The sequence below is a fragment of the Ascaphus truei genome, chromosome 13, assembly GCF_040206685.1.
Source record: "Ascaphus truei isolate aAscTru1 chromosome 13, aAscTru1.hap1, whole genome shotgun sequence".
NCBI lineage: Eukaryota > Metazoa > Chordata > Amphibia > Anura > Ascaphidae > Ascaphus > Ascaphus truei.
Window position 1 is genome coordinate 48285045 of NC_134495.1, and position 13520 is coordinate 48298564.

Below are 13520 nucleotides of genomic sequence, written 5' to 3' on the forward strand. Positions count from 1 at the left end.
TTGCTCCGCAGGGAGGGATTATACAGTATCCTCTCACTGCCGCAGGGAGTACCACTATTACTCCGCAGGGAGTGATGTACAGTATCCTCTCACTGCCGCAGCGAGTACCACTATTACTCCGCAGGGAGTGATTATACAGTATCCTCTCACTGCCGCAGGGAGTACCACTATTACTCCGCAGGGAGTGATGTACAGTATCCTCTCACTGCCTCAGCGAGTACCACTATTACTCCGCAGGGAGTGATTATACAGTATCCTCTCACTGCCGCAGCGTGTACCACTATTACTCCGCAGGGAGTGATGTACAGTATCCTCTCACTCCCGCAGTAACTACCACTATTACTCCGCAGGGAGTGATGTATAGTATGATCCTCTATTGCTACAAGATCGCTTAATATATCAGTTGTGGGGTGTGTAGTTGTGTTTGAGCGCCCGTACACTGAGCCTCCGTGACGCGCTTCCGGACGCGCGTGGTTGTATAGGAGCTGCACCGGAAGCGGAGTCTCCCTGCTATGAATGACGTGCCCGCCCCCGGTGTGACGTCACCACGCTTCCCGGCATGCTTTTCGCGTGGGGCTTTCAAGGGAAGGGATTTTTTCCCCTTAAACCTAAACTACCATGTTATTAAAGCCCTCGCCTCCTTTTCTGCATGTTACTTTGTGCTTACAGCTGTACATAACCACGGTATAGTTATGTGAGATATAACAATGACAGGAAGGAAAACCGGCATAATCCTGCGGGGAATAACTGCTGCACTTTCACTGAGGTGCCACTAGGTGTCGCCATTGCACTGCGAGTGAACACATTCCCCACTCTGCTATATCGGCAGTATTGTGAGCATTTGATTTATATCAACAGGATGGTGAACATTGTATTCACAATTGTTGGACAGGGATTTAAGCCTCTCAACTAGGACGTTGCTGTCTTTTTAAACTTTATATATGTGGATGAAACAATGTGACCCTGGCAGAGGTTGGAAATATGTTGCTGTGATAAAAGCACATGTAAATCAAATTGCAGCCTGTACTTAATACTTAGGCCTTGATTATACCAAGTGCTGCAAGGCGGCAGCGCTATTCTGTGATGTCACCCAGCACTGTCACCGAGCAGCATCTTGATTATACCGGGGAGGGAGAGCAGAGGAGGCGTGGAGACGAGGCCGTGAGTGGTTCGCCCACATTGGATTTGAGACGTTTAAAGTAAGGCTGCGCTTATAGTGCTGGCGACGCGACGTCGCATGAAAACAAATGCATTGCCGCAGTCGCGTGCGCGTCAAGTAAGCACGACGCGACGGAGCGGCGCTTTGGTCGCGATCGCTGGAAGTCATCTCAATTTGATTTTTCCAGCGACCGTGGCCTGATGTCACCGGCGCCGGCCCTATAAGCGCAGCCTTATGCCATCCATGTATGGATTCTATTAAGTAATGTTGTGAAACCTTGAATCTGAAAAAAGAGATATTCTAACCTGGAACTTTAAGGATTAATGTTTCAACCTTGACCGAGGGAAAGAAAAGATGCTAATTGGACTTGGAAGCCAAAATTGAACAAGAGTGAAATCTGTCCCATGCCAAGTACACACTATTTTACCTGCCATTGGTCATATAGAATAACATGTCAGTATGGATGTCATGTCAAAGTCTCTTTGCTGCAGAATTAGTGTAACATGGCACCAGCTTCATCAAAGTAAAACATATTAATATTTATTGGAGTTGCTTTGCAAATATTTGATAAACATATCCCTATTTCATTTTCTTTAAACCAAAGGCCCATGCCTAACTTTAAAGGGACCTCACCATTCAAAGAAGATGCAACATGCTCAAATTCAAAATTAATACTTAGTGAATAACACTTAGAAAATATTTGTTTTAATTGAGTTTCTCATTATCTGACTGCTATCTCATCCCACATACATGACTTCATCCCATAACCAACAATACAGCTAACATTCTTCTAACTATTTGGGCTATGAAGACTTTCCGGTTCTTTCCAGATTATGTTACCTTGTCTGAGACCTGTATGGACATTTGTTATTCAGATTCTGTGCTCTGCAATATAAGGATATGATAACACGCCCTCCACAAGACACTCCCAAACCATCAACACGTGTCAGCTTTTCAAGATAAAAAGAGCAAACCAACAGCAGCATATTTATCATATCCTTGCCTTACATGAACTACAATGAGGGCTGCTGGTTTCTTAGTCATATTTATTACAGGTATTGCAAAAATATCATCATTTGTATTTGCATTAATTTGTTCTCATTCAACTGCACAGGGATTTAACTGAATATGTTGCATGTGCTGGTGTACAATTATTTAACTGGTTGATTCACTTACTTCCAACATGAACTTTTTCTTCCTCTTTTGATCTATATAACTTTATTAATGAGCCGGCATCAAACAGTTTCACTTACATCTATTTATTTACTTGGAAACAGATACATTACCAACTAGGAAGAGATGCTTAAAGCGTTGGGCAGTATTGGGATGCAGTCAGAGGAGAATATTAAGGGTTGCGTTGGCCTGCTGGAGATTGTCTGAAAATGTCAATTGACTCCTAAAATGTATGGGCTTGTTTAACATTCAATGGCAAGCTCTGTTGGCATAAAAGTGTTATATATCATTACCAAGCTGCAGCCACGTACAAGATGTCAATATTGTGTTTGCTCTTTTGCAGGTGTTTTGGGGCAGTACAATGTACATCAAAGTGAATTCCAGGTAGTTGCCGAAGGAGAACCATTTCAAATAAACTGTTCTTATACAGGCACCGAGTATAGCTTGCAGTGGTACCGGCAGCTTGGTGACAGCCCACCTCAATCCATTTTATATCTGAGCACTAATGGTTACAGAACAGAACAGGACTTTACAATGTTCCTAGACACCTACAACAAATTCACCTTTCTGTACCTGAACAGCACACGAGTGGAAGACTCTGCAGTGTATTTCTGTGCAATGAGAGCACTGTGAGGCACACAGAGAGCGGCTGTGTACAAAATCCTCAGGCATCAACAAACGTTTGTTTTATAATCCTGGGTGCACCCTCCAGCTAACATTCACCTGTAATTAGGCAACAACAAGACTTTTTTGTTTACTTCTTCTCTCGCTCCTTGGAGTTTGAAGACCAGAGATCCCCAAAAGGGAATGTAAAACAATTTGGAATTGAAAGGCACTGTCCATTACACCCACCAGCACGCCAACATGTTTCCAACAGCATGTTAATGGGGAAATATACAGCAGCTAAAGTCCACTCCATCCCTGGAACCATTGTAATGCTAATTAATGTTGACCCAACTCTTTGCTTTCTTTTGCCCATATTCATTAAAGAGTGCTCTGCTTTAGGCCCCGGTCATGCCGCTGTAACGCGCGCCCGCGATATTGGCGGCGCGTTCCGCCGATTCCCCGGTCTGCAGCTCACTGCAGGAGGAGAGACCGGGGGGGGCGTGACGGGGGCGCGGCCATGACGTCACCCGGCAGGTTCGCCCTCATTGGCTGAACCGCCGGGGGCGTGCCTAATCGCTCGACGCGAGTCCTGCTCTCAATTCTATTGAGAGCAGGAGCAACTCTCGCCCGAGCGCTGCGGCCCCCCCTCGCAGCGGGCCCGGCGCCATTGAGGGGAGGGCTCTTGTGCGTGCAGCGTCCGACACAGTGGACGCTTTAGTAGGCAGCGGGGGCAAGGCCTTAGAGTATCCTAATTTCCATTCATTTAAACAGGGAGTAGGACAGTGTAGGATACAGTCAGAAATCTATAAAAAGTGTTTAAAACTTTAAAATAAAAATACTACTTGTGAGCGCATTCACATATTTGAGAAAGATCCACAAACCTGCCTTTCTCCATTACCTCTTAGCATATAATGCTTCCACTGCAGTCAGGGATTCTGGGTAATGACATGCAAATGACACTCACAGGTTGTCACTTCCTATCCATTTTAACATGGATCCGTATGAGCTTATGCCTGAATTAAAACAAATTCAGATATAAAATTAAACACTACAACATTGATACGAACAGGACTGTTTAATTTACCTTGCACACTATATGTAAATAAATACAGTAATGTAAAGGTAGCAAGGAATCTATAATTGTGATCATATGATGACACCAAACATTTGGTCACCTGGATTTGTTATTTCAAGCAGGTCAGTCATTCTTTAAAAGTATGTTGGAGGAAAATACAATTGAGCAGCTTACAACAGAGAGAAAACAACAGTGGTTGTCAAATGCCAACATGTAGTGAGGAAATATACTGTAGGTTCAAAGAAAGTGCATAAAGATCTGGGCTGTCTGAAGTGGTTTAGTAGGTGGGGCCATGTGGTTCTGCTCTACAGACCAGAAGTTCCACTGGAAATCATATTTAGCTGTATCTGCCAGTCATACCTCAGACTGCACACGCACTGACTGCACACGCACTGACTGCACACGCTACTCCCAATCTCGTCATTCCTTGTGTCGTATGTATCGGATCACCATGCAGAACTGGCTGACACTGATCATAGTGAAGATCATGTATCTCCATTGTAAGTTGTTTTATTTAAACTTACTAATATAACTGGGTGTTTTCTGTTCTCTACAAAATGAATCAATTAAAAAAATCATACAGATAATAATTTGATATTTAACCTTTTCATAATAGAAGTGATAAAAGTAACTTTGCTTCTAAATATATTTCCAAATATACTAATTTGGAAAAGTTTTATATATACAGAATATCTAGTAGATATTATTTTAACAAGTGTAAGAATCATGACCTGTCATTTATATTATTTGTTATTTATATGATTACCACGTGTATTACTACTGTGAAGCGCTATGTACATCAATGGCGCTATATAAATACAGACATACAATACAATCTTGCCTGTAGTCTCCCTAGAACAGCAAGCTTCATCTTTTTACTGACCAAGGAAATTATGTATTTTTATCATTGAATTATGCAATACAAGCGACACTATCGGAAGTTGATGTGATGTGTTTTCTTTAACACAGTTGTGGATTGTCAGGATTCAGTAAATAACCACAATCAGTCGGTTTATGTCACAGAAGGGGAATTCGTGACTTTGTCTTGTGGTTATAAAGTGAGCGGTTTCAATGGATTAAAATGGTACAGACAGAATCCAGGAGAGAAGCCGGTTGAATTAATATCTCTTGCCCTGGATGGGAATAAAACAGAAGGACGGGTCACAGCTGATCTCCAGAAGAAGAACAGCCTGAGCTTTCTCTTCATCCCAACCCCCAGTGTGACTGACTCTGCATTGTATCTCTGTGCAGTGCAGGCACAGTGTGAGGAGTTATATGTAGCCCAGTGCATAAACACAGCATAAAGGAACCAATTGTCTAGTATTAAGTCACTGTGTTATTTTGGAATCCCTTAGCCAAGTTAATTTTAAAATGTTAACGTCTATTTCGAAAGATCTTGTTTTTTCTATAGCGGTAGATTTATCAGACAACACTGGTAATCTTGTTCTTTTGGAACTTTTCCACAAGATCAGCATCAGTTAAATTAATATTTTACACCAGTGAATAATTCCCATGCTGTTTCAATAAAAAATATCCACTTTCTCCAGGGTCAACGTGGCTAATCAATTGATTTTTAAGGCTTTAAGGAAAGACTCTGAGTAGTATTTTCCTTTTATGTGTGATTAGAGGTGTGTCATAAGTAGGGATTCAGGTTTTCGGTTTTAACTGAAACACACAGAATAAACATCACCGACTGATCATCTCGCACTTCCGGCTAAAACCGATAAACACCAGAAATGAAGCCTCCTTTCCTATTAAATTCCACCTCTTAGGGCAGCTGGTCCATAGATAGGAGACAAAGGCATCAAGGGGAAGTTTGGAAACAAAAGGAAAAAGTCCACCAATAAACACCAAATGAAAACACGTGTCAATATTGTTTCTTTGTTAAACACTGATAAGCACAGATTTTTAAATAGAAATAAAACACCGGAAAACAGAAGAAAAACACATTTTATGAAAAAATAAATACCGAAAACCGTAATCCCTGGTCATAACTACGTCCAGTCACGAGTTGTTTCGACATTTTAATGTATTTTTTTTTTACAGATGTGAACTGTGAAGATGAAGTTAGACAGAGCCCTCCCACGGCTGATGTTTCAGAAGGGGACATGTCTGTTATGACCTGTGAATATGTCGCCGGTAGTTTCTACAGCCTGCAGTGGTACAAGCAAAATCCCGGGGAGAGGCCGCGCATATTACACATTCTCCGGAGCAGCGGGAACTTCTCAGACAATAAATGTATGTTCGAGCTTCAGAAGGAGGAGAAGAGAAGCTTCCTATATATCAGTAACTCTGAGAGCTCAGACACAGGAACGTATTGGTGCGCTCTGGAGGCACAGTGTGAAAAGACAGCTGAGCCCTGAACAAAAACCCTGGGGTTAGACAGTGTCACCTGAGAACTGCATCTGACACAAACTTCACATTATTCTTCTTTCTTTGCTTATGTACAACCAAGAAGAATAACATTTTAGTGACATTCTTATATATGCTGCCAGAGATGTAGAATTTAGACTTCATAGAAAGTACTCATATTATTAACACTAACATATACATTAATTTTAATAGAGTGTAAGCTCTTTGGGTGGGCTCCTTTTACTAATGTCTACTTTTAAGTAGAGGTGCTTATTCCTATTATGTCACATGTGTTTCTGCTGTAAAGCGCTAAGTACATGCAAGGCCGGTTTTAGCATTAGGCCAATTAGGGCGGCAGAATTTGGGGGCCAGCAGATTTGTAACTGCAGGGGGATTTCCCCAATCAGGGAGAGAGCTGGGCCGTTTCCTCCATCCTGATTGGCTACTGCTGGAGAATGCAGCTAATCAGGACGAGGTGTAAAGAGCCTGGGGGCAGGGCCAAGCAGAGGAGGAAACAGCGTGGACCAGAGAGAGGTGAGGGTGGTTGTGTCACTGTGTATGTGTGTCACTGTGTTCTGCTTTGTCCTGGTGTGTGCGTCACTGTGTTCTGCTCTGTCCTGGTTGAACATTTGCTCATTAGATGGGTGCAAATGTCCCACCTTTCAGTATATATAAAACACGGTCCGGTTCGTTTCTCAATTTATTCAGAGACAATAGAAACATCTTTCACAGCATCATTTCAGTCAGTTACATCTTTCAGGCATATAGAATGTGGTTATAGAGGGGAGAATCCTTAGCTTGGTTGTTATTAGCTTGGATGTTAAATGATTCTAAATTCTATAAATCCAAATGCAATCTTTATACATTTTTCCTTAACCAGTCTTAACATAGGAATCACCTATTTTTCTCACTGTCAGCCCAATCTTCTTATTCAATCATCAAGAACACTGTTTCTTAATTTAGCAATATTTACTTTGATTTAGAAGACCCTCTTTGTTCTGTCACTAAGTAACTACAGAATTAACTATGTTCCTTATCTTTTAAGACCCATCTCTATTGTATTGTCTTTTAACACTAGTTAACTAACCTTTGATTCTAAACTCAAGACCATATAAGACCATATACTATTCAACTCAGAAGACATTAAACATACCAAGTTTCCTAACTCACATACAGCATTTCTACATCTGTCGTCTTCAGACTGATTTATCTTCTTATCTTTGCAGAGGCAGCATATCATTTTCCAATATAAATTCTAACTTAATACTATATTACTTATTTTAACTAGTTACATGCTGAATAAATATATTTATGTAGCCCTGATTGGTTTTGGGCCATAGGTCTGCCCTTCTCCTGGCAGTAATGCCTACTAAGGGTAGGTTGCCAGGATTAATCATGGGTTTTACCCACTCATAGCAGTGTAGTGAGTCAGGGAAGGTAGTTTAATAAGGCCTTGTGTCCAATTAATGGCACAGGGGTGGTTCCCACTGGACTGGTACCTAAGGCACTGCACTTTTTGAATATAGCAGTGTCTGCATCTACCTTGATAGAGGTTGGTTTACCCTAACCAAGCTGTCGGGGCTCTGGCAGTTTGAGGCCCTCTCTTAGGGGAGCGGTGGGGAACCGCATACCTCTTACTCTATTAGGGAGTAAGGGAATAGCTGGGACTGCTCCTGGTGCCCTTGGCTGGGAGTGAGTCCAGGGACATCCTGCGGGTGGACACCCCTACAAGCTACTATCAACTGCTGTGTGTTGAATACAGAGAGAGAGACTCAATAAAGGACCTGTGTTTTAATTATACCTCCTGCCAGAGAGTGAAGTCTATTAGGAGGAGGGGGAAGAGATTCTTCTGCAGAGACTTCACCCCATACACCTGGGGGCTGCACGAGATGGAGGCGCTGCACCTGCAAGTACGATTTGGGCAAAACCCCAGAAGCCTGTCCTGTCATTCCACTATACCACCATGTGGGAGACCCAGGGCCCCCTGTTACCAGCAGTTATGCACCACACTATGCCATGTAACCACAGCGAGTTTCCCAGAGAGAGGCCCTATGTGAGATTGGGGTGGGGGGGGGGAAACAGGGATACATTTATATAGACAATATAGCATCTTTATTATTTAGGCTTGAAATAGTTCTATCTTCACTGGTGTGTGTGTGTCTGTGTGTCTGTGTGTCTGTTTGCTTGCTTGCTGCGGCTGTCCTGTCTGTGTGTGTTTTCTGTGGCTGTCCTGTGTGTGTAATGGGGATGGAGATGACAGAGCGAGGGGGGGTTGACAGAAAGGAGAGAGAATGACAGAGAGGGGGGAGAATAACAGAAAGAAGGGAGGGAGAATGACAAAGGGGGGGTGAGAATGAGGGAGGAGAGAATGAAAAGAGGGAGGGAGAGAGGGGGGTAGTGAAGGAGGGAGAGAACGGGAGTGACAGAGAGAGAGAGGAGGAACACGAATGACGGAGAGAGGAGGGACAAAAATGAGGGAGAGAAGGGGAGTGACAGCGAGAGGGAGGGAGAATGACAAAGAGGGGGGGCAGAATGACAGAGACAGAGTGAGGGAGAGAGGGGGATTGAATGCGAGAAAATAGGGGAGAGTGACAGAGAGACGGGGGAGAATTACAGAGAGGGGAGAGAGAATGAGGGAGGGAGGATATAAAATGAGAGGGGGAGGAAGAGAGGTGAGAGTTACAGGGACAGATGGGGAACAAGAATGACAGTGAGAGGAAATGAGAGACAAGGAGAAGGGGAACGAGAGAGAGGGGGGGAAGAGAATGACAGGGAGAGGGGGAGAGTGTATGAATCTTACAAAAAATCTATTAATAAATAAATAGATAAAATGAGGTATAAAATTTTCATTTTTCAGTTAAATATTAAAAAAATCTGAACGTGAATTGTCTGTGTGTGAGGGGGGGAGGGGCACAAGCTGAAGGTTTGCCTAGGGCAGGGGTTTGCAAACTGGGGGTCGTGCCCCCCAGGGGGGGCTGGAGAGTTTTCTTGGGGGGGCGTGGGCAGTTGCAGAGGCCCCAGGCTCTTCCCCCAGGCATTTAATTAAATGCCGGGGGAGCGAGTGAGGCCCCTGCAACCCTCCACTTACCGGGATTCAGCCGGCTGTATGATGCATTGCCATGGCAACGCGGCATCAAATGACACCGCGGGGCCATGTGACATAGCACGCGTCAAATGACACCGCGGGTCACGTGACATGCCGTCACATGATCGCGCAGCGTCATTTGACGTGGATACAAGGTAGGGGGAAGCGAGAGTCGAGGAAGGAAAGACAGGGGGACGCAGCTTCAAAAGCTTGCGCTCCCCTGGCCTAGGGCAACAAATACCCTAGCCCCGGTGTTGCAGGGTACATGCAACTACACACGCGGGTTCTTTGGATAAGGCTTATTTATTTTAGCCTTAAAACATACAGCACACCAAAAACAAATAGCTTCTCAGCAGCAAACAAAAGAAAAATAGCTTATCTTCAGCATGTAAACAAAACAGGTTTTCTTCAGCGTGCAGGACACAACAGTTCATCAAAATGTACTTTGCAAACAGACCTTAAATCAAGCTGTTCTCTCTCCAGAGTTTTCAGGGTATTTCCCTGCTTCAGACAGCATACAAAAAGACAGACCTTGTAACAGTAATTTCTTCAGCAACTCACTCCTGTCTGCTGACCAGCTGGCAGCATGTGTCTACAGCCTGGGGTTTTTAACACACCTTGATTAGGGAGCTGGGATCCAACTAATGTCCTGAGGTTCCCAGCTGAAGTTAACCTAGTCACTGCTGCACTGCAGACTAAACATAGGTCTGCCAGGCATATAGCTGGTGGCTTTTATTTACCCTGTCACACCCGGCCTGTGTACTTCAGTATCGTATGAAACGTTTAGGAATTGAAACCATTTTCATACACAGTCCCCTTATTTCAGGGGCTCAAATGTAATTGGACAAATTAACACAATTAACAACAATCATAAATAAAATGTTCATTTTTAATACTTTGTCGAGAATCCTTTGCAGGAAATGACTGCTTGAAGTCTGGAACGCATGGACATCACCAAACACTGGGTTTCCTCCTTTGTGATGCTTTGCCAGGCCTTTACTGCAGCTGTCTTTAGTTGTTGTTTGTTGGTGGGTCTTTCTGCCTTAAGTTTTGTCTTTAGCAAGTGAAATGCATGCTCGATTGGGTTGAGATCAGGTGATTGACTCACCCATTGCAGAATATTCCACTTCTTTGCCTTAACAACCTCCTGGGTTGCTTTCACAATATGTTTTGGGTCCATCTGTAAAGTGAAGCTCCGTCCAATCAACTTCGCTGAATTTGGTTGAATCTGAGCAGACAATATATCCCTATAGACTTCAGAATTCATCCGGCTGCTTCTGTCTTCTTGTCACATCATCAATAAACACTAGTGACCCAGTGTCATTGTAAGCCTTGCATGCCCATGCCATCACACTGCCTCCACCGTGTTTTACAGATGATGTGATATGCTTCGGATCATGAGCCGTTCCAATAGGGTGACCAGATTTTGAAAATGAAAAACCGGGACACCATTTTTTTTTATTAAAACAACAAATAACATCACTAAAAAATGAATATTATAATGATATTTATCTAATAGTGTCACCATTGATGCTGTATTATTAATTTTACCTCTTCCCATTCTCTCCTCTACCTTCTCCCCCAGCAGGGCTGCCAACAGAAATCATGCCCCCCCCCCCCCCAAAAAAAATCTACGCGCCCAATCAAAAAAAATCTACTTGCTACCTAGCCCCGCACCTTAAAAAAAGAAATTGAATAAATTCCTAGTAAGAACAAATAACAGGATTCGATTTTACATAACCGTTTATTTATTGTATTACACGTATACTGTACTACAATTAGTCCGTGTGTGTGTGTGTGTGTGTGTGTGTGTGTGTGTGTGTGTGTGTGTGTGTGTGTGTGTGTGTGTGTGTGTGTGTGTGTGTGTGATGACCTCACTAATCGGAAAAAAAAGCCAGATGTGGATGATTCTGAACCCCTTAACCAGTGTCAGGATGCCGCCTCTTCAGAGGACAGAGAGAGACAGAGGAGAGAGAGAGAGACAGAGGACAGAGAGAGCGCGACAGAGGACAGAGAGCACGACAGAGGACAGAGAAAGAGTGCGACAGAGGACAGAGAGAGCGCGACAGAGGACAGAGAAAGAGTGCGACAGAGGACAGAGAGAGAGCGACAGAGAGAGAGCGACAGAGGACAGAGAGAGAGTGACAGAGGACAGAGAGAGAGCGACAGAGGACAGAGAGATAGACAGAGGACAGAGAGAGAGACAGAGGAGAGAGAGAGCGACAGAGGACAGAGAGAGAGAGACAGGGGACATAGAGAGAGACAGAGGACAGAGAGAGAGACAGAGAGAGAGAGAGAGAGAGACAAAGGACAGATAGAGAGCAGAGGACAGAGAGAGAGACAGAGGACAGAGAGAGCAGAGGACAGAGAGAGAGACAGAGGACAGAGAGAGACAGAGGACAGAGAGAGACAGAGGACAGAGAGAGAGAGACAGAGGACAGAGAGAGAGAGAGACAGAGAGAGAGAGGACACAGAGAGAGAGGACACACAGAGAGAGAGGACACAGAGAGACAGAGGACACAGAGAGAGACAGAGGACACAGAGAGAGAGAGACAGAGGACAGAGAGAGAGACAGAGGAGAGAGAGAGAGAGAGAGAGAGAGAGAGAGAGATAGACATAGGGTAGAGAGAGAGACAGAGATAGACACACAGAGGACAGAGAGAGAGACAGAGGACCGAGAGAGAGAGGACAGAGAGAGAGTGACAGAGGACAGAGAGAGAGCGACAGAGGAGAGAGAGAGAGAGAGAGAGAGACAGAGAGAGAGAGACAGAGAGAGACAGAGGAGAGAGAGAGACAGAGGACAGAGAGAGAGAGACAGAGGACAGAGAGAGACAGAAGACAGAGAGAGCGACAGAGGACAGAGAGGGAGACAGAGGAGAGAGAGAGACAAAAGGACAGAGAGAGAGTGGGTGACAGAGAGAGAGAGAGTGGGGGACAGAGAGAGAGAGAGTGGGTGAAGTGGGTGGGGTGTGAGGGGGTGGTTGACTGACTGACACGTGGGTGGGTGGGTGACTGACTGACTCGTGGGTGGGTGACTGACACGTGGGTGGGTGACTGACTGACACGTGGGTGGGTGACTAACATGTGGGTGGGTGACTGACTGACACATGGGTGGGTGACTGAGTTGGTGTCTGTATACACACTGTCTCACACACTGCCACTGATATACACAGACACTGGGAGGGGGCAGTCACACACACACTGGGAGGGGGCATCACACACACACACAGTGGGAGGGGGCAGACACACAGAGAGAGAGAGAGCGACAGAGGACATAGAGAGAGCAACAGAGGACAGAGAGAGAGCGACAGAGGACTGAAAGAGAGCGACAGAGGACAGAGAGAGAGCGACAGAGGACAGAGAGAGAGCGACAGAGGACAAAGAGAGAGACAGAGGACAGAGACAGAGACAGAGAGAGAGACACACACAGAGGACAGAGAGACAGAGGACCGAGAGAGAGAGGACAGAGAGAGAGCGACAGAGGAGAGAGAGAGAGTGACAGAGGACAGAGAGAGAGTGACAGAGGACAGAGAGAGAGCGACAGAGGACAGAGAGATAGACAGAGGACAGAGAGAGAGACAGAGGAGAGAGAGAGCGACAGAGGACAGAGAGAGAGACAGGGGACATAGAGAGAGACAGAGGACAGAGAGAGAGACAGAGAGAGAGAGAGAGAGAGAGAGAGACAAAGGACAGATAGAGAGCAGAGGACAGAGAGAGAGACAGAGGACAGAGAGAGCAGAGGACAGAGAGAGAGACAGAGGACAGAGAGAGACAGAGGACAGAGAGAGACAGAGGACAGAGAGAGAGACAGAGGACAGAGAGAGAGAGAGACAGAGAGAGAGAGAGGACACAAAGAGAGAGGACACACAGAGAGAGAGGACACAGAGAGACAGAGGACACAGAGAGAGACAGAGGACACAGAGAGAGAGAGACAGAGGACAGAGAGAGAGACAGAGGAGAGAGAGAGAGAGAGAGAGAGAGAGAGAGAGAGAGAGAGAGAGAGAGAGAGAGAGAGAGAGATAGACATAGGGTAGAGAGAGAGACAGAGATAGACACACAGAGGACAGAGA

At 44.9% G+C, this 13520-nt stretch overlaps 1 gene segment (V, D, J or C); it reads left to right on the plus strand.

Annotated features, from left to right (window-relative positions):
- The first annotated feature begins 589 nt into the window (after positions 1–589).
- On the plus strand, positions 590–8643 carry LOC142465164 (T cell receptor alpha variable 21-like). The segment is given in 3 exon segments: positions 590–2214; positions 2676–4513; positions 6060–8643. Coding segments are annotated over 2 exon segments (525 nt in total).
- The last annotated feature ends 4877 nt before the right edge of the window (positions 8644–13520 follow it).